Source organism: Bufo bufo, chromosome 1 (assembly GCF_905171765.1).
Source record: "Bufo bufo chromosome 1, aBufBuf1.1, whole genome shotgun sequence".
In the NCBI taxonomy this organism is placed as follows: domain Eukaryota; kingdom Metazoa; phylum Chordata; class Amphibia; order Anura; family Bufonidae; genus Bufo; species Bufo bufo.
Window position 1 is genome coordinate 439,603,062 of NC_053389.1, and position 22,163 is coordinate 439,625,224.

At 44.0% G+C, this 22,163-nt stretch overlaps 1 protein-coding gene across 1 annotated transcript in view; it reads right to left on the reverse strand.

Moving 5' to 3' along the window:
• The window catches only part of LOC120978824 (sodium-coupled monocarboxylate transporter 1-like), a 79,124-nt gene that overhangs the window by 30,530 nt on the left and 26,431 nt on the right, over positions 1-22,163 (reverse strand). Inside the window, exons 6-9 of the mRNA XM_040407193.1 lie at positions 12,601-12,741; positions 5,676-5,805; positions 2,511-2,599; positions 891-1,000 (exon numbers count right to left, since the gene is read on the reverse strand). Of these exons, the coding sequence (XP_040263127.1) occupies positions 891-1,000; positions 2,511-2,599; positions 5,676-5,805; positions 12,601-12,741 (470 nt within the window). The remainder of the gene's footprint in view (positions 1-890; positions 1,001-2,510; positions 2,600-5,675; positions 5,806-12,600; positions 12,742-22,163) is intronic.

Genomic DNA, 22,163 nt, shown 5'->3' on the forward strand with positions numbered 1-22,163 from the left:
CCATCGAGATAAAAACGTGAATGCCATAAAAGCAAAACCCAGAAAACTTGACAGAATAGCATTTTTTTCCCCAATGCCACCTTATTTGGAATTTTTCCTTGTTTCTCAGTACATTGTATGCAATATTAAATGATGACATTAGAAAGTACCACTTGTCCCATAAAAAACAGGCATTCATATGTGAATGGAAAAATAAAAACGTTATGGTTCTGGGAAGGCTGGGAGTAAAAAATAGCCTGATCCTAAAGGGGCTAAACATGAAACTGTGTTAAAAATGCTGCAATTTTTGAAGCAACCCAGCTTTCCTGGATTATTTTATCTCATCCCTCTAAGCATGCTGGGCTAGATATATACAGTTCCAGTACTTTTCCAGACACCGTGGTGCCCCACGTACAAACAAATTAACAAAAAAGTACACCCCCTTCCACTATCACATCAGCTAATGACTTTTAAATGTCCAGAACCATTTATAAAGAGCATAAGAAAAGTGATTCATACTATAAATATACATAAATCAAATATATATTGTACTATAAAACAGCCTAAGGGCTCGTTCACATGACCGTTTCCCCTCCGTGCCCGTGGAGGATGGCAAATTGCGGTCCGCAATGCACGGGCACCGACCATGGGCCAGCCGCATGCGGATCGCGGACCTATTCACTTGAATGGGTCCGTGATCCGTCAGTTCCACAAAAAGATAGAGCAAGTTCTATTTTTTTGCGGTGCGGAGGCACTGAACGGAACCCCAGGAAGCACTCCGTTCCGTGCTTCCGTTCCGCACGGCATCTCCAGATTTGCGGACCCATGGTCGGTGCCCGTGCATTTGCGGTTCACAGCATGGGCATGGAGGGGCAACGGTCGTGTGAACAAGCCCTAATGTAGAGACTCACTCATTCCTTTTGACAGCCATGACAGCTTTCTTTCAGAGAGGTTGGTGTATGGTTTTATCAGGTCTTCTATAGTTACTGTAGCCAGTGCATTGATACTTGATGACACTGTGCTAAAAAAGCAAAATGTCATAGGTTAGAGGAAAAAAACATAGACATGAAAAGTACTGTGTGATCATTTGTTATGATATTGTTCTTAAATGGGTTTTCTGTGAGTTAAATATTGAGGACCTATCTCAGGACCTATCAAGATATGCATCAATATCAGACTGATGGGGGTCTGACTCCAATCACTCCTACATTCATCTGTTAGAAGTGGCATATCACTCATCACAGGTGTCTTTGACTTCACTGCTGACATCATATGGCTTTTGTGCAGCTCATTCCCATTCAAATGACTGCACCTGAATGCAATACTACACATAGACACTATGTATGGTGCAGTGCTTGGTATGCTCTGCAGCAGCTGTGGCACTCAGATCCCAACCAATCAGAAATTGATGACCTTTCCTAAAGGAAATACCTTTAAAAGATTTGTTTTTAGAAAAAAAAACTATACTTTTTATAAAAAACCTATACTGTATTTGAAGCTTTGTACTTTTTTTTTCAATTTTAAAGGGAATCTGTCATCAAATCCATCCTATTAAAACCAGCTTACATGTCCGATGAGCCCTTGCCAGCTGATTCTAATGTTCTTGCTCCCATGTCTCTCTCTGGCCTTATTGCAAAGAAAACAGCTTTTTAATAATATGTAAATTAGTCCTTGGGTGCAACGAGGGTGGCACCTCTTTGACTGACAGGACCAGGCGTGTAGACTTATTCACCCCTGGTCCTGAAGTCTCGGCAGCAGGGTTGCCAACCGTCCAGAAATTTCTGGACAGTCAGTAAAAATAGGCGACTTTTTTCCTGTGTCCATGAAAAAAATAGATGCATTCGTGATTTTTTTAGGCTGGGGAAACCTGACTAGATTATTTTGGAGGTAAGTATCATCATTTTACAGCTCACAGTAAATGCTGGTAATGAGTTCTTATCAGTATACTGAGCTATTGACATGTATTACTTATCATCTTTATCCTCCATTATGGTTTTCCAATTTGTCCGTAAAAAATGTTTGTGTCTCTGTGATTTTGGGAGAAGTTGTCCAGGAAAAATGAAAATTCTGGTTGGCAACCCTGCTCTGCAGCACAATGGCCACTGTGTTTGGTGGATGCGCAGTACATGGGATGAAGCGCAGTGGGCATTAAACTGACAGTATTACAATAGAGTGGATATTTTTAAGATGAGAAAAAGCTGTCAAACTGATTTATTATTGTTATGGGACAAATGCTGAAAATTCAGCAATATCATTTGCCATCCTTATGCTGCCAGTTTGACAGGCATGTCTACATGTTGTAGTGTAGGATAGCAAATTTGAGACGTGAAATCCCAGTGCAATCCGACAGCATCTCATGCTGTATGTATGATGATTCACATAATGAATGCACCATTTCTGAACTTTTATTTTCCCTTAGTTCCTTTCAACTGTTGCATTTTCCATAGACAATGTAATAATATATTGAATTTATAAAAAGATACCATAATAGAAGGAACATAATACCTGGAAGTACTGTATGACTTGCTCACCTCAAAGTGCCACTATATGCACAGGCCACAAAGAGTCCAGGCACTCCAGGATAGTTCTGAAGAATGTCAAGCACTAAATATGGCATGAGCTGCAATAATAAAACCCATAGAAAGATATTATAACAGAAGCCTGACAAGGCCTTCACACGGTTGCCTTCAACTTGATCATAAGGTGAACCAACAGGTTTTACTGTGAAAGAATACAACCACCTGTAAGGATTAACCATATAAGTCACACAAGCGTCCTCCCCTCTAAGCCAGAACATAAAATAAGTTTCTGTTGAACAGAAAATGCTGAATGGGTGCCAAGTTAAACTTAAAACTGGCTGTTGAGTAATCTTTAACAAAGCAACAATCACTTTAGTCATAAAATTAAGTGACTAAAAATGAATAAAATTAATAAATGGGAGTTAATTGTTTTTTCACCGCTCTTTGAGTTTCCCAGCTACAAAGAATGGAGAGATCTATAAATTTTATCGTAGGTAACTTCAACTGTGAGAGACAGAATCTAAAAAGAAATACAGAAAATCACATTGTATGATTTTTAAATAATTAATTTGCATTTTATTGCATGAAATAAGTATTTGATCATCTACCTGTGACCTGTTAGTTTTTCTTTAAGAAGCCCTCTTACCCTGCACTCATTACCTGTATTAATTGCACCTGTTTGAACTCGTTACCTATATAAAAGACACCTGTCCTCACACTTAATCAATCACACTCCAACCTCTCCACCATGGCCATGACCAAAGAGCTGTCTAAGGACACCAAGGACAAAACTGTAGACTTCCACAAGGCTGGGATGGGCTACAGGACAATAGGCAAGCAGCTTGGTGAGAAGTCAACTGTTGGCACAATTATTAGAAAATGGAAGAAACACAAGATGATCGTCAATCTTCCTCAGTCTGGAGCTCCATGCAAGATCTCACCTCGTAGGGTAAGGATGATTCTGAGAAAGGTCAGGAATCAGCCCAGAACTACACGGGAGGACCTGGTCAATGACCTGAAGAGAGCTGGGACCACAGTCTCAAAGATTAGCGTTAGTAACAAACTACATCGTCATGGATTAAAATCCTGCAGGGCATGCATGGTCCCCCTGCTCACGCCAGCACATGTCCAGGCTCTTTGAAGTTCGGCGATGACCATCTGGATGATCCAGAGGAGGTATGGGAGAAGGTCATGTGGTCAGATAAGACCATAATAAAACTTTTTGGTATCAACTTCACTTGCCGTGTTTGGAGGAAGAAGGATGAGTACAACCCCAAGAACACTGTCCCAACTGTAAAGCATGGGGGTGTAAACATCATACTTTGGGGTGCTTTTCTGCAAAGGGGACAGAATGACTGCACCGTATTGAAGGGAGGATTGATGGGGCCATGTCTCGCAAAATTTTGGCCAACAGCCTTCTTACCCAAGTAAGGGCATTGAAGATGGGTCATGACTGGGTCTTCCAGCATGACAATGACAAATAGACCTGCACGATAACGCTTTTAGTACTGAATTCTATAGCAAATTAAGGAACCCTTCCCAACTGCTACTTGCCTGAGCAAACAGGGTTGTCACTTTATGTAGTGTTTGGATTGTTCTTTTTTGTAATTCTGCTGACTACCTATGAACTTATCTGCTTTGATTATTGAATGAACTCTGACAGCCCTGACCTTCTGCTTGATCAATTTCTGATTTTGCTTCAACAAATTGGTTTCTATTCATGTTAGCTGTTGTCCATGGATTCCACACCAGAGGACCGGATCTCTATCTGTGGCAAGCCAGAAGATGTAGTATCCAGGCAAACCTTGTTTCCTGACGCTTTCTCTAAATTAATTCCAAGAGCCACATCCCGCACAATTATAGGTTATACACAAATTAGTACACATATTCTGTACAGTTTCCTAGTACAAAGCCACACCATCTCTGTGTACTACTCTACACACTCCATCAGCTGGAACTGACTGACATATTGAACAGTAGAATTTTTTTTGAAAAACACGTCTGTATACATATATGGATAATCCACTGAATCATGCCACTAAAATCTCTATATGAAATTGGAGGCTAAAGGAATTACAACAGAGGACCCTCTATGGGAGCCAAGTTCGTTATAATATCCATGTCCATGATGCCAAACTCCTTGGAGACCTCCAATGTGAATCACAAAATTGTTCTAAGCTGAGACCAACACATTAGTGGAAAAAATAACTGAAAATGTACATAACAGGAGCTATTACAGTGGTCAACTGAACATAAGTCCTACTGCCTCCCCTTTGTTCAAAGCTATTTACCTTTTAATGAATCCTAGAGTAATTTATATTTATCTAATTAGGAAGAGTTATTATGGCAAAAGAGAAGATGTGTTATCTATAAGCTACTGTTTTTATATGAGTAGTGCATAAGAGATATAAACATGAAAACAATTTGCTTCCTTATACTTACTCCTTAGCTAACTGGAATAAACATCCCCTAGAATCTTAGATTAAGCTTCTTTTCTGTACTACAAGATTATATCTGGAGTTGCTGTACTAAACCCTACTTTTTATTAATGGACTATTTGAGTGTTGGACAAGAGCGGACTGGGAACTTAAAGTGGCCTTGGAACAAAAACTAAAAGTGGCCCCATGTTGTAGGCAGGTTCAAATAGACAGAAGGCAGGCCAACATAAGCAGGGAGGGATAACAGAAGTAGAAAAGGCAGCAATACAATAGTGCAGCACAAGATACTGCCCCCGTAGAACCAAATACCACAGAGCAGCACAAAATACTGCCTCAGTAGAATCAAATATCACATAGCAACACATAATACTGCTGCCCTCGCTGCAGTATTCAACAGTATCACCATCCTGAGGATGGCGATAAAGTTGAATTCAGGAGGGCACCTGTGGACCTTGGCCAGGTGCATAAGTACCTTATGCTCCTAGCATCAATTTGTTATGTACCTAGCTGCCAACCGTGAGGAAGGATTGGGCAGCCCCATGGGAATCATCCCACTGGGAAATTTTCCTGTAGGGTCTATGGTCAGTCTACCCCTGGTGTTGGAACTTTTTTATTACACAACTTTTCTGTGTATCTGGCATCCCTCCACATCGCCTCACATACATATTATCAAGCAGGATTATCCATAGTCTGTTAAGAAGCCAGTTTAAAAACCCATTACCACAGGATTAAGAAATACCTGGTCAGGAGAAGATACACGGTCTGAGGTCCAAGGGTCACAGTCCTTATATACTGAGAAAAGAATAAGGCCTGACAACACAGCACAAGCAAGAATTGCCCATAATCCTATCAGATTAATGTAAAGAGCCCTAGAAGATTCAAATTAGAAAGAGATTAGGACAATTTACAGAATAGCAATGGGGACCATGTGGTATGCTTAAAATTTAATTCAAAACATCATACTACTCTTCCAACATGATGTCAACAATATTAGATTTATATGTGACTAAAATATCAAGAATATCAACATGAGGAATGTCTAAAATTGTCCTGGACATCTAGAATTAAAAACATGCCTGAGTGTATCCTAGTAATAAAGTAATTTGCCCTTCCCTTTGGCAACAGGAAAACATTCCCCCATTTTGCTCTGATAGAGAGGGTCTAAAAGCATAGCTATTAAGTAATCATCAGAATGCTTGATGGTAAAGATGCGCTTGTCAATGCATAAGCAAGCAGATAGCTTGCCATTCTCACCAGCATATGAGTGCACCCAGTTCTAATCATCATTATCATCAGCCTTATCCTCCTGCACAAGAGACTATTCCTGCACCTCCTTCTTCAGTGGCAGCACCTGATCCTATTCCTCCACTTCCCAACAGCTACAGGGTAGTTAGTAAGATGCATAATCTGTTATTCTGCCTTTACTTGTTTGCATCTGCAGTCATATAAATATCATGGGGATGGCAACGATTATGCTGTAGTTGTCTATACTGACAAATCTGCTGGCTATTTCAAAGGGTCAGAGTATGCAACAGGCATCTCTGATGAGCTCCCACTGCCTGATCTTGAAACAACACTTGGTCCCTGCTGAGGTTGTCTGGTGCATGACAAAATCATTCACCGCTTTATGCTTCTCGTACAGACGAGCTAGCATAAGCAAGGTGCAATTCCAGAAAGTTGGAACATCACGGATCAAGTGGGGCAATGGCAGACCACTCTATCGCTGCAACTCCAGCATGGCCACAATGTTCCAGCCATTGTTGCTGACCACCTTGCACAGTTGGAGTTGGTGGGGAGGCATCCAGCAGGATGTTTACTGCATTTTAGCAATTGATGGGTTGTGGCTACTGTCAGCTCTAGCACCACATTGGCAACGCTTTATTTTACACATATGATATGAAGGGAGAGGGAATGGGAGCAACATCCTGCCCTGCTTCTCTTGGGGACTTGAGGAGTGAGTGGAGGAAGCGGATAAGTGACTGGGGTGGGAACCAGACCGACACAAACATGGAGGTGTCAATAGGACCTTGTATTTTGCTGAAGTGCTGCCTTTCTGCAAAAAAACGAATGACTTAGTAGGCCATGGAAGTCATATACTGGCCCTGTCCGTAACAGCTGCTCCAGGTGTTCACGGTGACAAGCACCCTTTTGCACAGAGAGAATTGCAAGGAGCAGCCCACGTTTACCGTCATATGACAGTGCAAGTCAGGGTGGATTTTATGGAGAAAAAATGGCAGCTAGGTATCTTTTAATGAGCCTGAGTGCACTCCATCAGCTGCCCAAATGCAGCATAATCCACTAAGTGGTACGGCAGCAACTGCACCACCATTCACTTGACCAGGTTGGAGTTAAGCTGCTGGGTGCGTAGAGTCATTTTCTGGCTACACATTCTGTTATCGATAGCTGACAATGGAGCAGAGTTGGAGGTGTAGTCTGAACAGAAGAAGAAGTAACTGATGATGATGAGGACACTGCGCTGCATATGGCTGCTGCAAAGTAGACTGGGAGAAGGGGGAAACTCTTATTGTGCTAGCTGGTAGTCAGTTCTATTTTCCCTCTGGATTAGGTGATGCCACTTCATGTGCTACATTAGAGCTGTGGTGCCAATGTACAGTCGTGGCCAAAAGTTTGGAGAATGACACAAATATTAGTTTTCGCAAAGTTTGCTGCTAAACTGCTTTTAGATCTTTGTTTCAGTTGTTTGTGATGTAGTGAAATATAATTACACGCACTTCATAGGTTTCAAAGACTTTTATCGACAATTACATGACATTTATGCAAAGAGTCAGTATTTGCAGTGTTGGCCCTTCTTTTTCAGGACCTCTGCAATTCGACTGGGCATGCTCTCAATCAACTTCTGGGCCAATTCCTGACTGATAGCAACCCATTCTTTCATAATCACTTCTTGGAGTTTGTCAGAATTAGTGAGTTTTTGTTTGTCCACCCACCTCTTGAGGATTGACCACAAGTTCTCAATGTGATTAAGATCTGGGGAGTTTCCAGGCCATGGACCCAAAATGTCAACATTTTGGTCCCCGAGCCACTTAGTTATCACTTTTGCCTTATGGCACGGTGCTCCATCGTGCTGGAAAATGCATTGTTCTTCACCAAACTGTTGTTGGATTGTTGCAAGAAGTTGCTGTTGGAGGGTGTATTAGTACCATTCTTTATTCATGGCTGTGTTTTTGGGCAAAATTGTTAGTGAGCCTACTCCCTTGGATGAGAAGCAACCCCACACATGAATGGTCTCAGGATGCTTTGCTGTTGGCATGGCACAGGACTGATGGTAGAGCTCACCTTTTCTTCTCCGGACAAGCCTTTTTCCAGATGCCCCAAACAATCGGAAAGAGGCTTCATCAGAGAATATGACTTTGCCCCAGTCCTCAGCAGTCCATTCACCATACTTTCTGCAGAAGATCAATCTGTCCCTGATGTTTTTTGTTTGGAGAGAAGTGGCTTCTTTGCTGCCCTTCTTGACACCAGGCCATCTTCCAAAAGTCTTCGCCTCACTGTGCGTGCAGATGCGCTCACACCTGCCTGCTGCCATTCCTGAGCAAGCTCTGCACTGGTTGCACTCCGATCCTGCAGCTGAATCCTCTTTAGGAGACGATCCTGGCGCTTGCTGGACTTTCTTGGACGCCCTGAAGCCTTCTTAACAAGAATTGAACCTCTTTCCTTGAAGTTCTTGATGATCCTATAAATTGTTGATTGAGGTGCAATCTTAGTAGCCACAATATCCTTGCCTGTGAAGCCATTTTTATGCAACGCAATGATGGCTGCACGCATTTCTTTGCAGGTCACCATGGTTAACAATAGAAGAACAATGATTTCAAGCATCACCCTCCTTTTAACATGTCAAGTCTGCCATTTTAACCCAATCAGCCTGACATAATGATCTCCAGCCTTGTGCTCGTCAACATTCTCACCTGAGTTAACAAGACGATTACTGAAATGATCTCAGCAGGTCCTTTAATGACAGCAATGAAATGCAGTGGAAAGTTGTTTTTGGGATTAAGTTAATTTTCATGGCAAAGAAGGACTATGCAATTCATCTGATCACTCTTCATAACATTCTGGAGTATATGCAAATTGCTATTATAAAAACTTAAGCAGCAACTTTTCCAATTTCCAATATTTATGTAATTCTCAAAACTTTTGGCCACGACTGTATGTGTTAGGAAAGCTGTGACCTTTGGCTGCAAGGCATGGTCACAGCTTCTGAAGTGACATCCACATCATCCTGCTGTGACTGAGAAGAGGAGTAAGCCATCCAGTCCACAATTTCATCCTCTTTGTCTTAAATAGTGTTGAGCGCGAATATTTGAATCGCAAATTTTTATTGCAAATATCGCCACTTCGAGAATTCTTGAATATTTTGAATATAGTGCTATATATTCGTATTTGCGAATATTCTAATCGTGAATTTATCGCGAATATATAGCGAATATCGGCACTTAGCAAGATCCCTAGCTTCTGATGAAGCCATTTGGAGTGAAACCCAGGTCGGGCAGAAGCATTGACTTGTGTTGATTTATTGTTGCGCATTTTATTCTATTTAAATGAGTATAATAAACCTAAACCTTTCTTTTAAGGCGCATGTTCTACTTATACACTTCTGAGTATAATATTGAGAGGAGGAACGGCTGGTTGTTGCAGTGCTTCACTATGTGCGTGTCTTCTCTAAAATCTCACAGGATGTTAATGGAAAGAAACGCCTAACGAAGCAAGTGTGTGCTTGCTGGAAGTCGGTGGAAGACGTATATCAGTCTTATTGGCTTGGAGTTTTGCACGGCCCCTTTCATATATGTACTTCAGAGACAAGATTGGCAGTATCCGGCAGGAAATAATATCCCAGTTTCAAATAATTTCAATCCTCCTCCCTCCCATTCCTCCACATGCTCTCTCTTCTCTTTTGACCCTATAACAGAGGAAGAAGTCTCCAGGCTTCTCTCTTCTTCTCGACTCATAACCTGTAGCAGTAATCCAATTCCCTCACACCTCCTCTAGTCCCTCTCCCTGGCTGTCATCACTCACCTAACTACAAGTTTTAACCTCTCTCTCTCTTCTGGTATCTTTCCCTCCTCTTTCAAACACTCTAGTATCACCCCACTACTAAAGAAACCATCTCTTGACCCGACCTGTGCTGCTAACTACAGACCTGTTTCTAACCTCCCCTTCATCTCTAAACTCCTTGAACGTCTTGTCTACTCTCGCTTAATAAGCTATCTCTCTGCAAACTCTCTTCTTGACCCCTTACAATCTTCCTTTTGCCCTCTTCACTCTACAGAAACTGCCCTTACTAAAGTGTCTAACCATCTCCTAAAAGCAAAAACAAATGATGACTATTCGCTACTGATTCTGCTGGATCTCTCTGCAGCATTTGATGCTGTAGACCATAAACTCCTCCTCACCATGCTCCACTCAATTGGCCTTAAGGACACTGCTCTCTCTTGGTTCTCTTCCTATCTCTCTGGCCGCTCTTTTAGTGTATCATTCACTGGCTCTTCTTCTCCTCTTCCTCTTGATGTCGGTGTTCCTCAGGGCTCAGTACTAGGTCCTCTACACTTCTCCCTCTATACAACCCCCATCGGACAGACTATCAGTAGATTTGGCTTTCAATACCATCTCTATGCTGATGACACCCAACTATACACTTCATCCCCTGACATCACGCCTGCTTTACTCCAAAACACCAGTAATTGTCTGGCAGCTGTCTCTAACAACATTTCCTCTCTGTATCTAAAATTGAACCTCTCAAAAACTGAACTTCTTGCCTTTCCCCATCTACTAACTCACCTAAACTTGATATTTCAATTTCGGTCTGCAGCACTATCATAACTCCTGTGCAACATGCCCGCTGTCTTGGGGCCATATTTGACTCTGATCTTTCCTTTGTTCCCCATATTCAATCACTTACATGCTATTGTCGTCTGCACCTCAAGAATATCACCAGAATCCGCCCTTTTCTTACGGTGGAAACGGCAAAAACTCTTGTTGTTGCCTTGATTAATTCTCGTCTTGACTACCGCAATGCATTACTAATCGGTCTCCCTCTCACTAAACTCTCCCCCCTTCAGTCTGTCCAAAATGCTGCAGCCAGGCTCATCTATCCATCCAACCGCTACACTGATGCCACTAGTCTGTGCCAGTCACTTCACTGGTTGCCCATCCACCACAGAATACAGTTCAAACTTCTCACACTCACCCACAAAGCTCTCCACAGTGCTGCACCTCCATACATCTCCTCCCTCATCTCCATCTACCACCCTACTCGTGCTCTCCGTTCTGTTAGTGACCTAAGATTAATAACCTCCATAATTCATACCTCTCACTCTCGTCTTCAAGACTTTTCTCGAGCTGCACCTACCCTCTGGAATACTCTGCCCCGTAATACTAGGTCAATTCACATCTTCTCCACCTTCAAACGTGACTTAAAAACACATCTTTTCAGGCAGGCTTATCAAGCTACTTAAAATGACTTTCCCCAGACTAAACCTTTCCCCAACCACTTCCTATGGCCTAAACTCGATCCTCTAGTAGTCCCAAACCTGAAGCAGATCGGCCGGCACCACTCCTGTCAGTTCAATAATGGCTCAAATCCTACTTATTACAATCAACTACATTATGTGTCACCCCCAATTCCTCATAGATTGTAAGCTCTTGCTAACAGGGCCCTGACTCCTAGTGTTTCAGTTGCATATTAGCCAGTTACTTTTGTTTCGTACATGAATCCTATGAATTTGTAAAGTGCTGCGGAATATGGTGGCGATATATAATTTTTTTTATTATTATTATTATTATTATAATAAAAATGTAATGTTTGCCGTAAAATGTGTTTGAACTATATGTTCAATAACATATAGAAATGTTTTAATTGCAGTACTGCTTTTGTTGCAACTATCCATTATCTTGCAGTAATATGCAATGCATTTAATAACACAGGAAAAATAATGGCGTTATTACCGTAAAATGCTTTTGCTATAACTGAACGTTTCTTATAATATGCAATGCATTTAATAACACGGGTATAATAATGGCTTAATTGCCGTGCAATGTTTTTTCTATAAGTAAAAGTTAACTTGCAATACCGTGCAACAGCTGTATTAAATACACGACTGGGTGACCAGTCCCTCACTCCTTCAAGAAAAGCTTTCCCTGATCAAATTCCCTAATATCTACCCAATTATATGTTCCTATTCTTTCCCTATAGTGTCCTTAGTACAGCTAGATTACTGGCTTGTGTCTGCAATTGCTTTTTGTCAGACACTGCCACAAGACACCCTTCCAGGTCAGAAGCTGAACACAGAATTTGTTCTGTGATGTTCTCAGCAAATGACCTTCCTGAATTCTGGCCCAGAGTGGCTGATTAAGCTGTCTGTCAGCCTCTGAGCCAATCAGGGCAAGCCCTCCCCCCACTTCATCCCAGTGTCACATGATCCTCCATCTTCTTCCTCCCTCATGGTTTCCCCCTCCAATATTGACAGTAAAATGGCACTGGAAATAAGAAAAACTTCTGATTTGTTTGGCGGACAATTTTTGTGACATTCGTAGCTAATCCAATTTGTTTAGAATCTATTTGTTTATCTCTAAATAGTCCCCCTAGGTGCATGTGCATAATCTGGAAACTAAAGTCCTCCTGGAAACTAAAGACAAAAATAACTCACAATTTTGCTTGAAATTTGCTCTTACAAGCAATGTATCTTTGCACTTGAGTCTGATTAACCCCATAAATTCCAGTCCACAAAAAAGTTCCACCAATTACAATTGTCCAAAATGTGTGCCTCCGAAATGGATGTGGATCAAAGCTGTGAAAAACAGAACACATAAAGAACACATAATGGATTAAGTAATATTAAAGTGAGTTGCAACATCTTATACATTCTCTTCCTTAGCAGCCTCAGAAGGAAGTTTATAGTCTGCTTCAGTTCTACTGCTTTCTGCTGTTATATGAGATGTCTAGTGATGCTGATATTAAAGGGAACCTGTCACGTTGAAAAAGATGTCTGAGCTGCAAGCTGGGCTTTGAAGTCAAGGAGACGATCCTCTCAGTGACTGACATCTCTGTATACACAGTCATAGAGGGAAGACTGGCAATCACTGATAGGACCGCCTCCTTCACTTCAAAGCCCAGAATAAGCAGGAATTTACATGTATAAATTACAAGTTTTAGTGAACCTTTTCCTCCAAAACTATTGCTCCTCCTGCTCATGCTTATGGCCAAATGCTTTGCATTTTCATGGTGACAAGTTCCCTTTAATAAGTATATTCTGGCCACAGGAGCTGAAGTATGCTTATTGTGTTCTGAACATGTGATCTGCTCTACCAGATGCACAATTCTAGAAATTACTATAGTGAAAGATACAGGGGAATGCATTACATTTCTATACCAGAAAAAGTATTAAAGTTTTGGTAAACTGCCATTTTGCACCACAATTTTAGACTTTGACATTTTCCACAACCCTGGCCACTTTCTACAAAAAGTGTGTGGTGCATGGGCAGAAGGGAGTGCCGCACACATTTGCATGACACACATCTACATTACTTTTATATGACAAATAAAACACACCAAAATACCATGAAGGGAATATATTAAACCCTGTACTATAGATTGCTGGCTTCAAAAAGTAAAAAAATATATATATAGTTGCCCATAGCAGCCAATCAGATTCAACCTTTGATTTTGGATAGCTCTTTTGGAAAATGAAAAAAGAGGAATCTGATTGGTTGCTATTGGCAACTAAGCCAGCTCTACTTTACAACAGTTTGATAAATGACCCCCATAGAGTTTTGTGACATCTTGGGCCTTATTGCACCAAATCTTTAGACATTTCACATTTTCACACTCAGTTTTAAAAAGTTGTTAGGAAAGTGGGCATGGCTACCTGTGTTAATTATATTCACTCTAGATTTATCACTGTGACTTTTTAGCTTTTTCCAACTCCCTTGACACTCTCCCAAAAAAAAAAACTGGGTAGGGCATGGGTTAAAGGGGATGGTTTGCAGGTGGGACCTCTGCAGTGAAATTCACCTAACAACATGTGTGCACATTACACCAGAAATCTACTGTCACCGCCAGCTCTCTCAGAAGGTCTGGCAGACGTTCTTCTGTACCTCTTGCATGATGTTCTTTGTTTTGGTTTCACTTTGTCATCTCCTTTCCTGCTCCCAGCTGTCACCTATTTACACTGATTGCCTCCCTTTATATTCCCTTCCATACTGCCTCACTTTGCGGTTTATACTTCTTCCTGGATAGTTGTTCACTGCTGGATGCTGCTTCTCCTGATTCCTCAGATAAGTCTGTTTCCTTTATTTGTGTTTCTTTGCTGGCTTAATTGTAGGTGACCCTGACTCCGTCCGTATTAAGTGCATGGAGTCGGTGGTCGTGTCCCCTCACTATTATAGGGTTTTCAGGTGTCACATAGTAAGGTATGGGGGCATGCAATCCTCTACCATAAAGATCTTTGCATGGGCATAGCAGTCAGGGTGAGCTCTTAGGGTTTTATAGGGGTCACCTTTATGCTCCTTAGTTTGGGATCAAGCCAGTCGGATGTTTATCCATAACTTCCAGCTATCTGCAACATCATCCGTGACATCTACTCCAGCTTCTAAGGCCACCTGCACACGTTGCAGAATACTTGCGGTTTTTCCAAGTGGATTCCCGAATGGAAAAACCGCAGCATAGTACAGTTCCAGCAAAGTGGATGAGATTACACAAATCTCATGTGCATTTTTTATTTTTATTTTTCTGTGTGGAAATTGACCTGCTGTCCAATAAAGGGTGAGATCTGCTGCAAAACCAAATATAATCCGGACCAAAATCCACAATTAGAAATTATGGATTTTGGGGCAGATATGTTGCAGAAACGCACATAAATCTATATGGAAATTTGTGCTGATCTCATGTGCATTCGCCAGCACTTGTGTGCAGGCTTCCTAAAGATGCAACAAATTTATTAACAGGTGTGCGCTGCTTAATAAATTAATCAGATCCTGCTCTAGCATGTTTTTTTTTCTTTCTAAAACTGGCATGGGAAATGTCCGTTTTTAATAAATGACCCCTACTTACTCTAGTAGGGGGACAACGTAAAAAAACTGTAATGACATTTCTAGACAAAACTGTTAGGCCTCTTTCATACGAGTGTGGCGTGTGAGGGCCCGATAAGATGCGGGTGCGTTGCGGTAAAATGCGCGATTTTTCCGCACGAGTGCAAAGCGTTTTAATGCGTTTTGCACGCGCCATGTTTGGTACCCAGACCCAAACCCAGACTTCATCACTGAAGTTCAGGTTTGTGTTAGGTGTTGTGTAGATTTTATTATTTTCCCTTATAACATGGTTATAAGGGAAAATAATAGCACTCTTAATACAGAATGCAAAGTAAATTAGAGATGGAGGGGTTAAAAAAATATTAATTACCTGCTCCATAGCTGCCGGTCTCTGTTTTATCTTCAGGACCTGGCAAAAGACCTGTTGTGACATCACTGTGCTCATCACATGGTCCAATCACATGGTTCATCACCATGGTATAACAGTCCTACAGGCTCACCTGAGTCAGAGGACCGCTTGCTGGAGGTAGGAGTGGAGCCCAGTGGCAAGGACCGCAGGCAGGTAGTAGGTGCAGGAAGTCTGGCAGAGGCGTAGTCGGTAGGCAGGCGGTGGGTCAGGGCAGGCGGCAGTAAGCGTGGTCCGACAATCCGGATGGCAACGGTGGTAGCAGTTCAGTAGGTAGGGACAAAGCAGAAGAGTAGTCATCAGGCAGGCGGTGGGTCAGGGCAGGCTGCAGTAAGCGTGGTCAGACAATCCGGATGGCAACGGTGGTAGCAGTTCAGTAGGTAGGGACAAAGTAGAAGAGTAGTCGGTAGGCAATTCCTGGTCAGCAGTGGACTTCCAGCAGTAGCAAGAGCAGCAGATGAGGAGAAGCTTGATCAAGGCTCAGGAGCTCAATAATCAGCAAACTGGAGTGCAAGGGGCTGGACTTATATAGGGAAGTACCAGGTGTGGGGAATCAAGGGTAATGAGCAAGGCTTGGCAAGACTGAGGTTAACTAATAGGCTTCAGGGAGGAATGTCCAGAGAGGACGGTAGCCTAGTAAGCAGGGCTACCGCCTGGGATGTGGCTGGTCACGGGTTCGAATCCCGACAGTACTCCCCCCCTTCCAAGGTGACCTCCGGGCACCGCAGAGCAGGCTTACCGGGGTGCCGTTGGTGGAACTCTTTTACCAGTCTGGGGGCGTGGACATTTTCTTCTCGCTCCCAGGAGTTATCCTCTGGAGGGTAACCCTACCACCCAATTAGGTATTGTAGTCTTCCCCGGTGGATCCTGGAGTCGAGAATCTTTGCGACAATGTATTCTTCTTCACCCTGTACCCTCACGGGTGGTGGAGGGGGCGAGTGGCGGCCTGTGAAGGTGTTCTCCACGTATGGCTTGAGGAGAGAGCAATGGAAGACTGGGTGCACCCTAATGGAGTCCGGAAGGTCGAGCCGGAACGTGACCTCGTTGATTTGTGCGGTGATCCAGAACGAACCCATGTATCTTTGGGCCAATTTTTTGGAGGGGACCTTCAATCTGAGGTTCCTGGTGGACAGCCACACCTTGTCTCCCACATGGAAGCCCAGGGTGGGTTTGCGACGTCTGTCTGCTCCCTGTTTAACGCACCTCTGGGCAAGCTGGAGGTTGTCTATAATGTTCTTTTGTGCCTCCTGTAGGGTTGTTAGGCGTTCGGCCACTGCTGGGAGGGTGGAGGCGACGGGTAGGTGGGGAATGAACACCGGGTGCGAGCCTGTGTTAGCAAAGAAGGGGCTGTGCTTGGTTGAGCTGTGCTCAGCATTGTTGTAGGCGAACTCGGCCGTGGGGAGATGATCAAGCCAGTCATCCTGCAGGTGGGAGCTGAAACAGCATAGGTATTGCTCTAGGGTCTGATTAGTTCTCTCCGTCTGCCCGTTTGACTGAGGGTGGAAAGCAGAGGACAGGTTCACTTTAACCCCGTGCGCCAGGCAGAAGTTCTTCCATAACTTTGAGGCAAATTGTACGCCTCGGTCGGAGACCACGTCATCCGGGATCCCATGCAGCCTGAAGACCTCTCTGAGAATAAGATCGGCCGTCTGTTTGGCTGTGGGTGGGCCTTTGTAGGGGATGAAATGGGCCATCTTGGTGAGACGGTCGACCACGACCAGGATGGTGTTCATCCCTTTTGAAGGAGGAAGGTCTACCACAAAGTCCATGGAGATCGAGCCCCAGGGGCGGGAGGGAATCGGGAGGGGTTGTAACAGACCCACGGGAGAGGAACGAGGAGTCTTATTGCAGGCACAGACCGTGTACGAGGAGATGTACCTCTTGATGTCCTTCTTGTATGTTGGCCACCAGAAGGAGCGGGAGAGAAGCTCCTGGGTCTTTCTTGTGCCAAAATGGCCGGCCACCTTGGAGTCATGGTTGAGTTTGAGCACTTCGAGCCGTGCGATTTCTGGTACATATAGTTGTAGGTCCTGATGAAACCAATGACCGTTCTTAAACGTAAGGCTGACATTCCCTGTGGGGTGGGAGAGGAAGGGGTCATTTTCATATCCTTCTTTGATTGTGCCCAGGAGTTCTTTAGAGTAGGTGGCCCCTACGACCCTTCTCTCGGGTAGGATGTTATTTTGGCCCTTGTTACTCTGTGAGGGCTCGGAAAACATTCTGGAGAGGGCGTCAGCCTTGCCGTTTTTTGATCCGGGGCGATAGGTGATGAGAAAGTTGAAGCGGGAAAAGAATAGGCTCCATCTGGCCTGTCTGGCTGAGAGTCTCTTAGCGCTGCGGATGAACTCGAGGTTCTTGTGGTCAGTTAGTACGATTATGGGGTTGGTGGCTCCCTCCACTCGGAGAAGGCATCCTTGATCACCAGTAGTTCTTTGTTTCCGATGTCATAGTTCTTCTCGGAGGGGGACATCTGGCGGGAGAAATATGCGCACGGGTGTAATAGCATTCTCTCCCCTGCCCCCCACCGCAGTGTCTGATGCATCCACTTCGACTGTAAATGGCAGCTCGGGGTTCGGGTGGATTAGGATTGGAGCAGAAGTAAAGAGGAGTTTCAACTTGGTGAAGACCTCCTGGGCCTTGAGTGTCCAGGAGAAGGGGACTGCCTTCTTGGCGAGTTGGGTGATTGGTGCTATGACCTTGGAGAAGTTCCGGATAAACTTCCGATAGAAGTTGGCGAAGCCAATGAATCTTTGTATCTCCTTCTCGTTTCTCGGAACGGGCCAGTTCATCACAGCTTGGACCTTCCCCGGATCCATACTTAGGCCCTCAGGGGAGATGATGTATCCGAGGAACTGAGTGGTGGTTCGCTCAAACTCGCATTTCTCTAGCTTGATATAGAGAGAGTTCTGTTAGAGTCTCTGCAGTACCCTGCGGACGTGTTCGCGGTGCTGCTCGAGGTCTTCAGAGAAGATCAAGATGTCGTCCAGGTAAACGACTACAAACAGATCCAGCATGTCCCTGAGGACGTCGTTAATGAAGTGCTGGAAGGTGGCGGGAGCATTGCAGAGTCCGAAAGGCATGACCAGGTACTCGAAATGACCATAACGTGTCCGGAAGGCGGTCTTCCATTCGTCCCCAGGGCGGATTCGGACGAGGTTGTAGGCCCCTCGAAGGTCGAGTTTAGTGAAGATCTTCGCTGCCCGGAGTCTCTCGAGGAGTTCTGAAATTAGTGGGAGCGGGTACCGTTTTTTTACGGTTATGTTGTTAAGCTTTCTGTAGTCTATGCAGGGACGCAGGGAGGAGTCTTTTTTCTCTACGAAGAAAAAGGGGGCTCCCGCTGGGGAGGTAGAGGGCCGGATGAACCCCTTCCTCAGGTCCTCGTCCAGGTACTCTTTCAGAGCCTTGAGTTCAGGCTCTGAGAGGGGGTTGATACTGCCAAAGGGTATTTCGGCCCTGGGCAACAGTTCTATAGGGCAGTCGTAGGGTCGGTGTGGTGGCAGCTTGTCTGCGTTTTTCTTGTCGCAGACATCCTGGAACTCTCTGTATTGAGGGGGTAGCAGATCCTTGACGGATAGTTTTGAGATGGTGGTGTCTTCGGGTGGAAGGACGGGTTTGTGGGAGCAATTTAGCGAGCAGAACTCGGACGGGAATCGTATGCAGCGGGTTTCCCAGTCCACCGAGGGGTTGTGGGTGGCCAACCAAGGGATGCCCAAGATCACCGGGAACTTCGGGGAAGCGATCAGCGAGAAGTGGATCTTTTCGCGGTGATCGGGTTCTATGAGGAGTTGTAGTTCGGTGGTCTCGTGAGTGGCCGGCCCCGAGGAGAGTGGGGATCCGTCAATGGTTTCCAGGTCAACGGGGGCTGCCTTGATTGTCAGTGGAATGTTCTTTTCGCGGGCGAAGGTTAGGTCCATGCTAATGCTTCTTCCGTCAAGAGATTGACATCTATTGACATCTATTTTCAGATGTACCCGGCACCTTCTTTTTCTCGGTGGTGAAGGGGGCCCGGTACATCTGAAAATAGATGCGGCATTGGTTTAGAAACCCCCGATACTGGCGTCTGTCGCCGCCGAATCTTGATGGGAGTGGCATGCGGGTGTCTGCGGCCGCGCCGCGGACGTCCAGGTGTTGCCTCTGTAGTTCAATAATCTCCCTTTGCTGGCTTTGGACTACGCCTTGGAGCTGGGCAAATTTCTCCTGATATGTAGTACCAAATTCTTGAAGTTCGAAGACCTGCTTACGCAGAGTGGCCATTGTGGACTCTATAGTGTGGCTGATTATTCTGTAACATTCCTACAGGCTCACCTGAGTCAGAGGACCGCTTGCTGGAGGTAGGAGTGGAGCCCAGTGGCAAGGACCACAGGCAGGTAGTAGATGCAGGAAGTCTGGCAGAGGCGAAGTCGGTAGGCAGGCGGTGGGTCAGGGCAGGCGGCAGTAAGCGTGGTCAGACAATCCGGATGGCAACGGTGGTAGCAGTTCAGTAGGTAGGGACAAAGCAGAAGAGTAGTCAGCAGGCAGGCGGTGGGTCAGGGCAGGCGGCAGTAAGCGTGGTCAGACAATCCGGATGGCAACGGTGGTAGCAGTTCAGTAGGTAGGGACAAAGTAGAAGAGTAGTCGGTAGGCAATTCCTGGTCAGCAGTGGACTTCCAGCAGTAGCAAGAGCAGCAGATGAGGAGAAGCTTGATCAAGGCTCAGGAGCTCAATAATCAGCAAACTGGAGTGCAAGGGGCTGGACTTAAATAGGGAAGTACCAGGTGTGGGGAATCAAGGGTAATGAGCAAGGCTTGGCAAGACTGAGGTTAACTAATAGGCTTCAGGGAGGAATGTCCAGAGAGGACGGTAGCCTAGTAAGCAGGGCTACCGCCTGGGATGTGGCTGGTCACAGGTTCGAATCCCGACACATGGTGAGGGACCATGTAATGTGACATCACCATAGGTCCTTAGCCAGCAGCTCAACATTACAGAAGAAGACAGAGATCTGCAATCAAGTGGACTCAGTGAGTTAATTTTTTATATTTTTAACCCCTCCATCACTATTTTACTTTGCATTCTGTATTCAGAATGCTATTATTTTCCCTTATAACCATGTTATAAGGGAAAATAATACAGATCGGGTCCCCAGCCCGATCGTCACCTAGCAACCATGCGTGAAAATCGCACTTGCTTGCGGATGCTTGCGATTTTTACGCGGCCCCATTCACTTCTAAGGTGCCTGCGTTGCGTGAAAAACGCAGAATATAGAGCATGCTGTGATTTTCACGCAACACACAAGTGATGCGTGAAAATCACAGCTCATGTGCACAGCCCTATAGAAATTTATTGGGCTGATTCAGTGCGGGTGCAATGCGTTCACATCACGTATTGCACCCGCGCGGAATACTCGCCCCGTGTGAAAGGGGCCTTAAAGATGCATTAAATTTAACAAACAGAATGCCCTGTTTAATAAATTTGGAGCAAAGTATGCTAATGCAGACTCAACAAAACTGAGATAAATACCCCTTTACAGTATGTGTGGCAGCACCCTAAGGTCTCTTTCACACTACCGTATGGCTATGGCTATTTCACTACCGTTTTTTTTTCCCGTTTTGTGGGCCGTTTTTTGCGTTCCGTATACGGTCCGTATATGGAACCATTCATTTCAATAGTTCCTCAAAAAAAACGGAATGTACTCCGTATGCATTCCGTTTCCGTATTTCCGTTTTTCCGTTCCGTTGAAAGATAGAACATGTCCTATTATTGCCCGCAAATCACGTTCCGTGGATCCATTCAAGTCAATGGGTCCGCAAAAAAAACGGAACACATACGGAAATGCATCCGTATGTCTTCCGTATACGTTCTGTTTTTGCGGAACCATCTATTGAAAATGTTATGCCCAGCCCAATTTTTCTGTGTAATTACTGTATACTGTATATGCCATATGGAAAAACGTAACGGAAAATCGGAACGGAAACAGAAACACAATGGAAACAAAAAAACGGGACAACGGATCCGTGAAAAACGGACCGCAAAACACTGAAATAGCCATACTTAGTGTGAAAGAGGCCTTAAGGCTGGTATAATTAGTATGTGCATAAAAATGTGGCACAAGTGAGCTGAAATTAGGCAAACTATGGTGCAACACACCACTCAAAACAGACGCAGTATGTGATAGTAGAAAAGTAAAGAAACCCTGGAGTGAAGTAGAAATTAGACTGTTTTTATGATGAAATCAGGCACAAAATAAGGCACACCTACATAAATAGGTCAGAAAAAAGACACAAAAGTAAGAAAACTTCTGAATTAGTCCAAAAAATCTAATGCATCCAAAACAGGCGCATTTTCAATAGTAAATGAAACAAAAAAAAAACTGCCTAAAACAGCATTGTTAAGCATAAAAACAGGCACAAACACTATAGTAAATGTGCCCCATAGAATTCAATGGGTGTATTTCGTCCAGGGACCAATGTAGAGCTTGCTTCTATAGGATATGTGAATAAATATGTGTTTTTTTGCTAGCATTTTTGCAATTTTTATGGTCAAAAAACATAATCTTGAAAAGGTTGCATGGAAGTTTATGAAAAATATTAAATACAGGATAAACAAGCATTTGTTGTAGTGCCATTTTTTCACATTTGAGGTGCTTTATTAGGTCAGTAGTGTGCATTTGAAATTGCAGAATGTTGTAGGTCTCTTAGAAGTTTTTCCTTTATTGTCTGGTGTTAAAAAAAAAAATGCTTGTGCAATATGAGGTGGCGCTTTTAAATGGCATTTTGCATGGTGGTTTTTGCATGCCAGAAA